General features: G+C 41.9%; 1 protein-coding gene across 3 annotated transcripts in view; it reads right to left on the bottom strand.

Annotated features, from left to right (window-relative positions):
- The window catches only part of KRCC1 (lysine rich coiled-coil 1), a 29166-nt gene extending 18225 nt beyond the window's left edge, over window positions 1–10941 (bottom strand). The window contains exon 1 of one of the 3 annotated variants that reach the window (XR_008577109.1): window positions 10703–10941. Coding sequence is in view for 1 of the 3 variants with exons in the window: in XM_054825471.1 (XP_054681446.1) it covers window positions 10703–10769 (67 nt within the window). In the remaining 2 variants the exon portion in view is untranslated. Of the gene's footprint in view, window positions 1–4998; window positions 5103–10702 lie in introns of those variants that run through there. The other 2 variants (XR_008577110.1, XM_054825471.1) reach the window with 2 other exon arrangements.
- Window positions 10942–14041: the final 3100 nt, after the last annotated feature.

The following is a 14041-nucleotide window of genomic DNA, read 5'->3' as shown; positions in this document are numbered from 1 at the left end:
TGTTGTGTCCTTGTCCTCAGTGGCATTTTGCAGTACCTGATGAATTGCACTAAAATATCTTCTATGGACAGCTTTAAATATTGCTCTTCATTGTTACAAGAGCCATTTTCATTCTTCAATATTGTAAAAAGGTTGACAGGACTTGACTTAAGGTTTGTTCTTCTTTGCAAATTTATCACATCTTAGTTCTCTTTTCATAGTGTTGTCTTTTCCATTTCTCATTAAGTCTTTCCATTTTTTACCTCTTAACTCTCTTGTCCCTCCATTTTGGCTCAATCTTTTCTCAAGACAAGGTCATGCTACTACAGCTGAGTCAGCAGTGATGAATGCAGAGCTACAATAATCTCAGTGAAGCTTCCTACCTCAATCCAACCCCCTTGTAGTGTTGCTAAGCCCAAGAACTGGTTTCCCCCAAGACAGAAATATCTACAAAAACAAAGACATGGAGTTCACAACATTTGCCTTGATTTTAGAACCTTAAAGATTTGCTGTACTCTGTTTTTCTTCATGGTCACAAGATGACTATTAACACATTTTGCACAAAACAGGTGGGGTTCCCAAACAATAACTTGGCTGGGGAATGCAAACCACGAGCATGGTAACATAACCTGCTTTAACACAGCTCTCAGCATTCACCTGCTGTTAAATTAGCCATAGCATGGGAGGTCAGCTCTGGCTTTGTCAGTGCGATACAGCCACGCACAACATAACCCTGTTTGCTTCCCTTAAGTCAAACAAGGCCAGAACATCCTGACCAACAAAAAGGATACAGCAGCTGCTACCCAAGTCGGTCAGAAGCACAGCAGCACTTCTGAAATTGCTGGGTAGCCACTTTTAAAAACCCTGATCTGATAATTTCAGCCTCAAACCACATGAAAACCCATACATATAAACATAGCCTTTTTCTTTTTATTTTCTGTATAGCTAGTGGATTTTTAGGCAAATATATATGCCTTGGATAATGTATTTCTACATGGTCTTCTGGTGAACTGCATGGAGACAAATTCAGGAATAAACTGATGTGTCTCTCACTTAAATCCCAACCAGGCAGTAAGTTGTAAACGGTCTTCAGTCTGCACAACCGCAGGCTCCTTCCCAATGGCAACTACAGACACCAACAGCCCTCTTCGTTAATGACATCTCTGCTCACCTCCAGAGAAGGGTCAAAAACAAGTCTGCCCTTTCTCCTTTTAACCATGCCTCAAGACCATTTGAGACACACAAAAACGACAGAGTATGGAGAGATCTACGGTACTGCTGCCTGCGTGCAACCAGTTGTATAAATATTAAGTTGAACTTGAGGTCTTCAGCTTTTTGTGTTATCAACATTATTCTCATCTTAAACCCAAAACACAGCACTATACCAGCTGCTAGGAAGAAAATTAACTCTATCTCAGCTGAAACCAGGATGAGATAAAACCAAAACCATGCCATCAGAAACTTTTCAGATAATCAATCAAAAGCAGCAGCCTTGCAGAACTGCCATACTGACGTTGTCATTTTTATGCCTCCATAGTGTTTACATAAAGCTACCGGTAACATGAATTTGGAGCAACTGTTTGGATCAGCTTTTTATCATTAAGAAATGGTTCACCACAAAACAGACCAACTACTGTTTGTCACAAAGGGATTGCTCCTTAATAAACAAATATGGATTAAAATGTTTTAGAAATACAAAACATGAGATTTGTATCTTTTGTTTAAAAAAAATAATGTTCATGCTGCATGATGAAGTCAACCAGTAATTTTCAGTGTAGCTTTTCCCTTATTTTTAGGCTATTCCCCCCCCAAAAAAAAAATTTACATTTGTCAACAGGCCATACTTCAGAGAAAAGACAAGTCTCTGGACTATCTGGACTGGAGTCCTCAATCCAGCCCACACCTCCTATTTACTAATGACTCAATGGCAATATTTTCTCATGTGATTCTTAGTAGGTCTTAGGGGGTTGTCCTTGCCACAGTTTTCTCAGCTATATTATGAAACCTAAGGCACTTAGTACTGTTACAGACATGCTGTGAGATTTCATGTTTTCTGAAGTCCACTGACATCCTCAGAAAAGACGTATTATAGCAACATTACACAGTAAGATCAGTTCACATATCTAAAAGGATGCACAAAGTGAAGTAGCACACACAAAGGATTTTCTGGCAATCAAAGGATGAATCTGATCCAACTGAAATGCTAAGAAAAGCTTTGCAAGTGACTTTAGCACAGACAGTTAAACTCAGATACTCATAAGATCTATCCCATTGAGGGATCTTTGCACTTCCTTTAAAGATTTAACTCAATGATCACGGGAAGCCTGGAGCACTTTTAACAATTCCCTCTGGCTTCTGGGCTCAGAAATCCCACTGAGCAGACTGGTGCCTCTCTTCAGTAATGGCCCTTTTTCCAGCATCATCTCACCACAACGAGATTGCAAGGACTGGTCCTGGGCAGCACAGCTTCTGAAAGCACAGGTGATCCAAACTTTGTTGGTGCTTATGGATGTTAACATCAGGAAAGGCTGTCACTAAAAGACATAGGGTCTCATATAGTAGATTAAAATGATTAGCTTTGGGGCTTCAGCAGCCTTGAGGGTGCCCTGTTTACATGAAGATACATGACCACTCAGGGCTGAGAACAAGAGTGAAGTTCTTGATTTGCAAGTGTCTAGAAGCACCAAGAAGGATTAGAGTCCACTTCTAGTGGGCATAGTACAAACCTTAAAAAAAAAAGGTGCTTCTGCTTCAACCTCAGGTGGCACTGACCACAGCAAAAGAATGCACACAAACAGAAAGGAGCCAGGATGATAAATGGACAATTACAGAAACACGACGCTGCATGTATTAACCATGTGTATTTACAGATTTCTTCTTTCAAGCAAACCTAATTATCAGCTCACCAACACACCATCTGCCTCACCTGTACCATTTGCTTTGCCCAGTTATCCTTCCTAAGCTCTTAAGAAATTCTTCTTTTCAGAGGGAACTAGGCTGAGAAAGGTACCTGTCAAAGCTGATTGATTAGATAGAATGGGAAATGAGCATTCAGGTCCACCCAGGCATAAAAAGAAAAATCCAGCATTAAATCAGGTAACTTCTTCCTGTTTCATCATGCCTCACTTTTATGCCCAGAAAGAAAACATGGAAGACAGTCTAGACTTCCATGAATGTACTACCAATAAGCTGTCCTTAATAAAAGTAGATATTCACACAGAGAGAGAGAAAATACTATTGTTGTTGGACTGTCAAGGCCAAAGCAAGCAGACCATGGAGACAACTGCTACCCTTTGTGACGATCCAAGTTAGAATTAACGTAGTCCCAAAGGGAAAACTAGAAAAACAGGGAAAGTTTTCCATTTTCTTTTCAAAGAAAGGAATAAAATATTTTTATTCTTTTGACTACTAATTCTCAGCAGTTACTATAGTATTTCTTGTGATTACTTCAGCTCGTACTACAATTCTAGAACAAACAATAGGTGCCAAAAAAGATTTTTTTAATCAATCAAAATGTCTATAAAATGCAAAAAAGCAAAACACACACACAAGAGTCAATCTGTATTCCTTCTCAGTTTTGTAACAATTTATAGTAGTCATCCAAGATACCTGAGCATTTTAATAAAGGGTTGCTTTACCATCAGATTCAAATTCCAAATATACTGCAGAGGCTATGGAGCCCTAACAGAGAAGGAAGGGAGGGTAGGAAGAGGTAAGAGAGGACAAGGCTGGAAAGATAGCTTATGCCTCTGCATGGAGACAGGACAAGGTGGGTTCATTTGAGATGCTAAAGACTGGTTATGTTTCCACAGTATGAGAAAGTTTGAGAAACCTACCTAGACCAAGACAGCAGCATCACTGTCTGTCTTCAAGCACTGTATGCTAATGCAATACATGAGCGACTTCACATCCAGCAAAAATGCTGGCTGCCTTCTTGTGTCTTTGATTACTCAAGCTTATCAGGAATCCTAGCCTGACTCAGGACTAGATAATTCTCCAGGCACCCTGGGAGTTACTTTACTCAGATAGTACCTCCATAAAATACCAGAACAGCCAGCCCCTTCCTGGGCTTCCAAGTGGCTGCCATGCCAAGCGCTCGCGATGCCAGAAACAGCCTGGAAAGCTGTCTTCCTATACAGTCCACAGAATTAATAAGTGATCACTGACAGCAGTATCATGCAACACTGCCTAAACAATGCTTTGGTTCTCCTTGCCTATTTAGTCCTTGCCCTCTTGACTGATACAGCCAAAGTGAGTCCCCTACTAATGCTAAATTCAGAATGATCTGGCTGTTAAACACCTTACCTAACACATGTCTCAAGAGAAAGGGATGCACCAGCTCTGGTCATGTTTCAAATGAATGCTAAGACTGCTTGCTATCCCACTAGTAATTTCCCAGCCACTCAAATTGCTGTTTCAGTAGTGAGGATCTATAAACACATATAATTATTGATACTTCTGGATGCCTGTGTTAAAATCGCATTGCAGGAGTGCAATAAAACCAGTTAACTCAAGACCTAAGGAAGAGATCAAGAAAGTGAATGTCAAATATGCAGATATCTATGGAAAGGTACATTTGTATTTAAGCTTGAAAACTCTGGTCTTTGCTTCTGTGCATCTTTGATTCCTGCAACAGGACCATGGGAGAAATTAGTTACCTACCGCAAAGGGATGAGTTAAAACTAATTCTTATGAAGTGACTGTGTTGAGCTCCTCACATGGATGGGCCTATTCAATATTACCCTAAACAAGAGAATTGGCATAAACAGTCACTTGAAATTACTGGTTTTGGTTAGGACACAAACAAGCTTGGTTTAAATTCTTTTCTTAGAAAACAAGTGTTTCCACTTAGAAACCAACTGCTTTTGTAAGTGACTCCAGATGCCAACTTCTTGCTATTTAAGTATGAAATAAGTAGAAAGTGTCAGAGAAGGACACGATTCCTCCTTCCCACCTAAGCTGCATTTTACAAGTTACCTTTAGAAAAGCACTCAGTGAGCTACTGACAATAAAACACACCTCCGCTCTGAGTTCTCACTGTGGTGGGTGCTCCACACTTGTGTAAAAGACAGAATGGTTCCTCTTTCTAATGGTGCAGTTGCCTCAAGAGATTGCAAGTCCCATCAGGTCCTGCTCAATGTTAATAACACCAGCTCAGCTTTGCAGGGATCAGAGTACACTGGAACTTTCAGCCTGGTGAGCTACAGGTACGTACGGCCAGTCCTGAGCACACAAAGAAAGATGGGTCAAACCAAGCCTGGGAGGAGTTACAATCTTCACATTCCAGATGGCAAACATAAACCTAACACAGAAGGCATAAAAAGCTGTGTAGTCTTAACTCATAGCCAGTAGTTGAAGAAAATAATATAGTTCCACAGGAATAAAATTAGTACATTTTCAGATGTTTGTAAGAGCTGGAGAAGCAAGCCACAGGGCAAAATGATCATGTCTTCTATTCTTCTTTGAAGAAATACCATCCCTCTAAGTCAGTGTTCCTTTTAAGTCACTCTTGGAAATCTCCTGCAAAATTTTATTTTTTATGATGTCACCTTTGAAGCTTGAGATTTAACCTAATAATTTGATTCAAATCTGATGTTTTAGGGAGTTGATTTCTCTGTTACAAGCCCTCACTCAATAAGACAAGCCACGAATCACCGAACATTTATTAATTATGGAAAACCACTCAAACTTTACAAAGACTGGCACAAGAAAAGTTTCCTAAACACATCCACTTTCACTCTTAAAAATGACTTCTCATTCTAATCTCCAATGCAACTTATAAAATGTCTGAGTAAATAGAAAAAATCTGTTAATAAAGTAGAAGTAGATCATAACAATAAATGTATGCTTAAAACCCAGCACACTTTTTATTGGTATAATTTTCTGACCTGGCATCTTCCAAGAGCGTTCAGGAGACACAGAATCGAAACACTTCATATGAAGTGAAATTAAAAGCAGTCTGACATATTAGTGAATAACACAGGTGAAGACAGAGAACATCAAGTATCATCTGAATATCCAGGTGATATTCAATATACTTACATTCTTGCTTGTTCATTTAGCATTTATAAAAATACTTCTCCAGAGATGTGTTTTATACAATTATTTTTTTTAATGTAGAGAATAAACCCAAACTTAATCTATAGGCTATGAGAAGCAATCAATAGGCAATGAGGAACACATTCTTAAAACAAGATCATCTTGATTTTTTTAATGTTCAACCACTGAAATACGGGCACTGAGAAGGCAAGGGGAACTGCAGGTGCTCAGCACATTGCTTAACAAGAAAACTGAAGTAATTTAAATAAATAAAAAAAAACCAAACAAAATAACCGAGGTAGATTTTGGAAATCTGGAACCAAACAGATTGCCTAATAGTAATAAATCAGACTCTTAGTGTCTGAATTGAAAAACAATTGAAAGAAAAGGATTTGCTTATAGTTTCTCAATTCTCAGTTATAATCTTAGAAGCATATCCAGTATTAAAAAAAAAAAAAAATCTTCTTTTAATGCCGTAACTGAATTGCTGTTCCATTAAACTGATGTGAGAAGGCTCAGGGACATTTTAAAATTATTGTACTTGTATATTTTACTACTTGAGAGAAGTCCAAGAATGTCTTTTCAACTTTAAACCTTTGCTATCCTTTTTTTTTTTAGTAGGTTAATTGTAGAGGAATCTTTGTGGCATGCCATATAGGAAAGGCAGGGGGAAAAAGTCTTTCCTCAGGGCAATATAAATGTGGCAGGAAAAATACTAACATTAATTAAAATATCAGAAACCAGGTAATTTAAAAAAGCCTGTTCAGCCCAGGATTTTCTACCACTTGATTAAAAAGGAAATGCTCCCAGCTTTAGTCTATTATTAATTTTTCTTTCCCAATTCTTGAGGGTAGAGCAGGCATAAAACAGAATAATGTAGTAAAGAAAAAGTCTAAGCCAGACAAATCCCTTAAGGCAAAGGTATAAAGTTTCAAGTTCAAGGTACTAAACCCACAAAATGACATAGCCAAATTCTGCCCTCAAACGCCAGCAGCAAACACAGCATTTTAATGAAAAATAGATGGATATACATGAATCAAGTTCAACAACTGCAAGTCCTCAAGAGCAAATATTGACCCACATATTTTCTCATTTTTACGAGCCCTTTCACGTGGCCGTCTGCAAGGCACATCTGGAGCAGCACAAGCAATGGGGTTAGCGCATCTTACCAGGCTACCACCTGCCAGCCTCACAGTAACTGAGTGTGCATGCTGAAGCCTGTCCCAGCTGCAAAGTAAACCAGGTTAATTTACATCACATGCACTACATTAATTTGCTTTACTCTGCAAGCAAGAAAGGCAGGAGTCTGCACACAGTCAGTTATCTCAGCTGACTGGTTGTAACTTTACACCATGCGCAAACTCTATTGCTTGCAATCAGGCAAGCATATTCCTACTCCATAACAGGATGAAAGACGAACAAAAGCTTGGATGCTTAAAGTATCAGCTGTCTGAAACTGCAGGCAAATAGCAGCACTGAAATCCAGTCACTTTTGGTTGTGGTACAGCAGGCAAGCACAATCACTGCACAGTGGGAGTCAGAAAGCAATCTTAGAAATAAACTCAGATATCCATCTTAAAAAGGGCAGGCAAAGATAACAAACTTTATAACCCTTGTCAAATGCACTGAACTGCAGTATTACAGCACTGTGTTCCTATATGAGGAAGGGAGGCTGAACCACACAGATTTTGATTTCTGCAGTTAGGCTAAAGATATTTCTCCAAGGACACAATACTGTAGCAGCACTAAATTTTAATTTTCTCAGTGAGTTTAGTCCCTGAATATCCTTTTGAATGATTTGGTTTGTTTTCAAAGTTCAGGTGATCATAAAAAAATTGAAATGCCAAACTGGACCCTGTTGTTTGGAAACAAATGCTGTTAATGCTGGCACTGCATATTTCCACAAACTAGTTTCATCACTCAATCTATAAGATTTTTCCCCACAAAATACTATAACAAGTTAACTCACAGGCATTTATATGCATCTTTGAATACTACGTGTTATGACAGATCTGGTTAAGACACACAGCTAAGCCCGTACACATGCAGAAGGCCAAAACAGGGGTCAAACCTAGCATTGCCCAAACCTTCTCAAACACACAAACTAAAACAGTGCTAACAGCCTTGATGGCCAGATGGATCTGTGATCAGCTCTGACACACAACAGAAGCAGCTTGCAATTGATATGAAACACAATGCTCCCCCCTTTTGCCCAGGGTGAGCAGTAACAAGACACTTTGCCTGCTCTCTTAGTGCTCTCAACTCAGCCAGGACACAGAAAATGTTTTAAAGAATTAAGATTGAAGTACAATATATCAACCACTACTAATAAAATCAAGATGTCCACTTCTTGCAACACAGTTCCTTGACTGTTTTCATTTTTCTCCCTGTTGGTCCAAGTTCTCCTGTTTCTGCTGCTCTGTCTCTGCTGGCCATTCCACTGACCTCTGCTGCCTACATCCTACCACACCCAGGAGAGCTGGGCCAGCCTGTCACAGCTGAAGCAGACTGGAATCAGCTGTTTTGCTTTTACCAGCAAACAAGGGGGTTTTGGGGTTTTTGTGTGTGAAATAATTTTTACTGCAAAAATTGCTCAGGATTTCAGAAAACAAGTATTTATTTTTATTTTTTTTAATTTTTGTGAGCATAGTTTGATGAAGCTGTACTTTAGTTTTTGAAACACGCTGTCAAAATGTGACTAGGGTGCAACAAGAAGGCCGGTTAGGTCTTCAGAAGGAACCAACCACACAGCATAATCTAATGCATTAGACTTGTTAACCACTGCAGGATAAGCTGTTAGTCTCCTTGCCAGACATTAAGTTACTTCCTTAGGATAAAAGACCCTTTTCCCTTTCCACTCTGTCATGGTTTAACCCTCCGTGGCTCTTAAGAACAATTAAAAAAATACACCTCCCAATCCCCACTCTGTAAACTCTCTGAGGCAGGTTAAGACCAGTTACTTATCCTTCTGCCCAGCTCTCTTCTGACATATAAATGCTCCCGTACAATTGTATGATAGTAGTTTGTGCAATGCTATTTCTCAGCCTACTCTCAGTGCTATTTAAGACAGGCTTGTGGAACTCTGGGTGAGAAATATATCACCAGTGAATTGGTACCCAACCCTTTTTTTTTTTCCCCTTCAGTAAGCAAAAAAGATGTGTAGAATACAAAAGGAGAGAGAAGAGAAAATTAGTCATTTATAACATGAGAGCGCTACATACTGAGCCTTGAAAAAGGATGCATGCTTCTACCTACAGATTAACTACACTTTGAAAGGTACGGAGGGTTTTTATCTTGTTGCCACTGAGTCAAAAGAAACCCATTAGGCTAAAACAAAAAGCCCCAAGAGATGCGTGTGTGAAGAAATTAGCAAGAACTGTTGCCACAGAAAGTTTCCAAAGCCAAAAGTTATTGCTCATTTTATATCTAAGAAAAGGATACCCTTTCCTCACCAGGCTATCAAACCAGAAATTACCCATAATATCCAGTTCCACAGCTCTGTTTGACACAGGTATGAATTGACAAGCATAACCAGCAGTCCTTGCTGTGCCTGTATCACCACAAAACCTGTACCAGCTGTGTGAGCTACCTCTAAACACTGAGAATTTAAGAAACACAACCTACAGACCCCTGAAATTCCCAGGAGGTCACAGTACTTTTAAAGTTAAACGCTTTTTTGCTAATGCACCAAAGCACATTGTGGAATTCAGGAATATGGCAAGTCAGTTCAAGAAATACGTGTGAAAAATGGAATTTAAACCTAAAGATAGCAAGACCGCATTCCTAACTTCCCCCAAGTATATTCCTTTGAAGAGCATAGATACTTGTGTTGTTTTTTCCTCCAGAAAGCTGACTGCTTAAAATAGCTGTCATCTTTTTAAACAGTGATTAATTCCACCAGAGTTATTTCTGTTCAAGAGTACTACTAAATTTAACTGACAATGGGGAAATCTGCTATTAATGGATGTTTCACATATTAAACAAAAGGCCATGTTTATGCATTGCTAAGTGTGTGGCTTTTTTTTTTTTAATTTGATTTTCATTAAACAACTGAATAGCCAATGCTTATAAACCATTCACCAAAGTCTTTCAACATGCAAGTATATTTTATACCATTTTGAATGGCTTGATGTTCCTGGAAGCTCAACATTTTTTTTTTTTAGGGTGCTATTTGCTAGATTGCAGGAGAGATTACCTGGGAAGGAGAGAGCATGGAAAATTCCCATCAGTTCTCAGCCACAACCTTAAGATTCAATTCCAGCGCTCTATATCACAGGTCTGGCATATAAAAGTAACCTGTTTGTCATCTTACTGTCCCAGAAACATGAAATTGGCTTATGAAGCTAGAGCAAGACCTCTTTGCACTGAAGAATTAAATATAACACTACAATTTACAAGCTACATATCCAACAGCATGGATCTGCTGCAGATACCCTACCTGCTCCTTCACATGCAAAACACAGACAAGTCTCTTGGTGCATTTTGCTCTTAATTAATTTCTGCCTTTGGTATCAAAGGCCTATTGCTTTTCCGTACTGGCACCAGGAGAACATACTTTATTTCAGAGGGAGCGGCACTGCCAAGCCCCTATTCTACCAGGCCCCTGTCACCGCCTCCCCCCTCACGGCCCCGAGGGGCCGGTGTGGCTCCACGGGGCTGGGCCCCGCCACCGGGCCCCACTCACCTTCCCGGCGGGCGGCGGGGAGCGGAGATTGCAGGGAGCCCTGCCCACCTCGCTCCGCCGCCGCCATAGCCCTGGCGCTGCGCGCAGGGAGCCGCCGCCGCCGCCGCCCCTGAAGCCCCTTAAGGGCACCGCGCCACCAGCGGGACCGGGCCGGGCCGGGCCGGACCGGACCAGGCCAGGCCGGGCTGCATCGGCGGGGCCTTCAGGGCCGGGACACCTTAACCGGCCCCAGCCGCCGCTTCTCCCGTAACAAGCTCCTCCTGCGGTCTGGCTTCACCCTCCCTCTCTCCCCCCGCCCCTCGGGTCTACTTTAACTGCCCCGGGGGTCCACTGTAGCCCCCGCCAGCCCAGCTGGTCCTGCCGGACCCCAGCCCGCCCTCAGCCCGCCCTTTCTAGCTGCCCTGCACCCGGCCCGAGCTTCTGCCTGGCCTCCCCTGAGGGACCCCCAGCCCTCCGAGCTGACTAGGGACTACTTGTAAGTGCCTAGCAGCTACTAATAACTACTAGTAACTGCCTCATAACTGCCCAGTAGCTACTAGTAACTACCAGTATCAGCCTAGTACCTGCCTTGCAACTGTCTCAGAACTACTAGTACCTAATGACTGCCAAGTAGCTACTAGTAAGAGCCTAGTAACTGCCTAATAACAGCTCAATAACTGCTAGTAAGAGTCTAGTAATGCAGTAACTGCCTGGTAACTAGTAGTAGCTACTAGTTACAGCTTAGTGTGTGTCTAGTAACTGCTTTATAACTGCCTAGTAACTAATAGTAACTGCCGATTATCTACATAGTAACTCCAGGCCTCTCCCTTCACCTTGTGTGGCTCCTCTCTGACCCAGCACCCAAATCACCCTCAAAATCCCCCAAATTGCTGCCAAACCACTAGCTGGCCCTCCCCTGGATCGCCCCATTGATCCACCCCTCTTCAGCGTCAAATTCCCCCCAAACCCCATTGCACCCACCCCCAGGAGAACAGGCAGGCTAATTTCCCCCCAATTTTCTCCAATGTGGCCCCAAAAAAGGGTTTCATCGGGGTGCAGGGCTCACCCTCACCCTGCAGGACCATCATTATATTTAATGTTTAAAGCTGAATTATAATGACAAGATGAATCCAAGGAGAACCTGCCTAGGACAGGGGGTTTTTTCCCCTCTTTTTTTCTTTCTTCTAATTCTCACTAGTTGCCTCAGTCCAAAGCTGTAACCATTAAATTTGATAACATTGTGCTTTGGATAAATTTTGAGAGGGCAGCAGAGGGTGCTGTTTGTTTTCCTGTTAGGAGGACAGGGCCACTCACCCCTCCAGCCTAATATCCAGACAGACCCAAAATGCAGAATAACCAGCTGTTGAAGGGTCAGCCTTGCTCAGCGCTCCAAAATTGGTGTGCCCCTCCAGCTAGCTTTGAAATTCAATGTGTTTCCAAGGGGTTGAAGTAGGGTCACTGCTCCAAATAGGTATTTAAGCAGGAATCGCTGTTATCCAGGCTCTCTTGGCCCTTTCCAACTTTCCTGGTATTTTCTTTTCAGATTGACAGTTTTATCACTGTATTTTTGCACACAGCTGGGTCTGAAATTGTGGCCCAGCAGTACCAGGGGTGTGATGTGCAGCCACAAGGCTGATGTCCTCCCGCACGACCCAGCTGAGCACACCCCACCATGGCTTTCACTGGGCAGGAAGGGGACTTTTTTTTAATGCTCTGTCTCAGCCGAAAATGTGGCGGGGTTTTGTGATCCAAAGGGATGAGGGGTGCACAGTACTGGGTACACCACAGTTGTCTGCCCATGCAGACCTGGCCTCTTGTAACTGTTCTAGAAGGACTTTGATGTGTTGGTTTAAGTTGGCTAATTTGAAAAGGTATATTCTTGGTTATTCTATTCTGTTCTATTCTATTCTATATTCTTTGTTATCTGGGAATCAGAAACAGTGTTTAGTGTGATTAATGACTGGGTTCAATATAGCCACAATCCAAATTTTTTTTTTTTTTTTTTTTAAAAATCAGCACCTAATTTTGAGGTGCTAAAGTATTGCTGGCAAATATATGTATCTGAAAGGCACTTACACTGAGGGGAATTAAAAATGGGTAACAGGTGAGACCAGAGCATCCTGACATCATGTATCACACAAATAGAGCATTACAATTAAAATGGTAATTGCTTGTACGGGCTAATTTCCTGTAGTGACTTTTGTATGCTGTGGGAGGTTTGTGCTGATGGCTCTGGCCTTCCTCAGTACGAGTGGAGGAGTCTGGTTGTTTGGGGAAGATTGCTCATAATCACATGAACACCCGGATCACCCTGAATTTATAGAGTTGTGAATTGATATTGTTTGTGCTTGGCACACGCAGGCAAACTATAACACAAGATATTTCTGCTGAAGCGCGATACTGTGCTTCATTTGCAGGCAAGGAAAATTGCCAGCAGCTTTTAGCAGAAGATGCTGAGCAGTTCTGTGACTGTCTTGAAGAGCACAATGATACTTCCCACTGCCTTGACAAGGTAAAGCATTTATTTTACAGTCACGGGATGCACAGGAATTAACCTCTTTACTTCTCTGCACCTCACTTTCCCTGTTAAATCAGGCAAGTTTTCCTGTGCAGCATGGAGGTGTGGGAAGAGGTTTGCAAACGTTCATATCTCTGTGGTGCTTAGAGATCCAGGAGGAAATAGCATCAGGTTTCCTAGGGGTGACAGGGTGAGATTACCAGGAACCAGCCCTGCGAAGTGCTATTAAATGATAAAAAAATGCTGAATGAAAACCTGAGCTGGGTTCAATTTCCACAGCAAGGTTCACTTTTATACATGGAGGCCTTCCCTTGCGTCACCCCGAACTTGTACTGGCTGCTGAGGGCAGAGAGCAAAGCCAGGGCCTGGCTTCTTGCTGGTGCACCATCCTTTTCCACTCAGGTGGTTCAAATTCCCCCACCTCTTGCACAGCATTGGAGGTGGGGAGAGCCCTCAAAATGTGCTGCTGCATCAAAGAGTTTTAGTGCATCCAAAATTGTACAAATATCTAAGATGTCCTGCTTGCTTCTGCAACCTGTGCTGAACTGCTTCTGTCCTTCCAGCTCCTTCCATGCTGCTCCGTGTGCCCACCGTCACTGGCATTTGGGAAGTGACTCCCCTTTTCCAGGCTCTGGTGGTGATGGAAGACGCCAAGAATTTCAGGGTAGTGTTTCACTGTTATCCTTGCCTCTAAACACTAGGGGGTAAAAATAAAGCAGCATTGTTTAATTTCTGGAAAAAGCCAGATGACAGTGGCAGGGGTCAGAAATATGCATACCAGCCCTCCCTGTCCCACTGTCTCAGCTGTTGCTTCCTGAGAGACAGAAACATGTGGTTGCTAA

The sequence above is a fragment of the Grus americana genome, chromosome 4 (genome assembly GCF_028858705.1).
Source record: "Grus americana isolate bGruAme1 chromosome 4, bGruAme1.mat, whole genome shotgun sequence".
NCBI lineage: Eukaryota > Metazoa > Chordata > Aves > Gruiformes > Gruidae > Grus > Grus americana.
The sequence above is the reverse complement of the archived record's forward strand: the minus strand, read 5'-3'. Positions and strand labels throughout refer to the sequence as shown.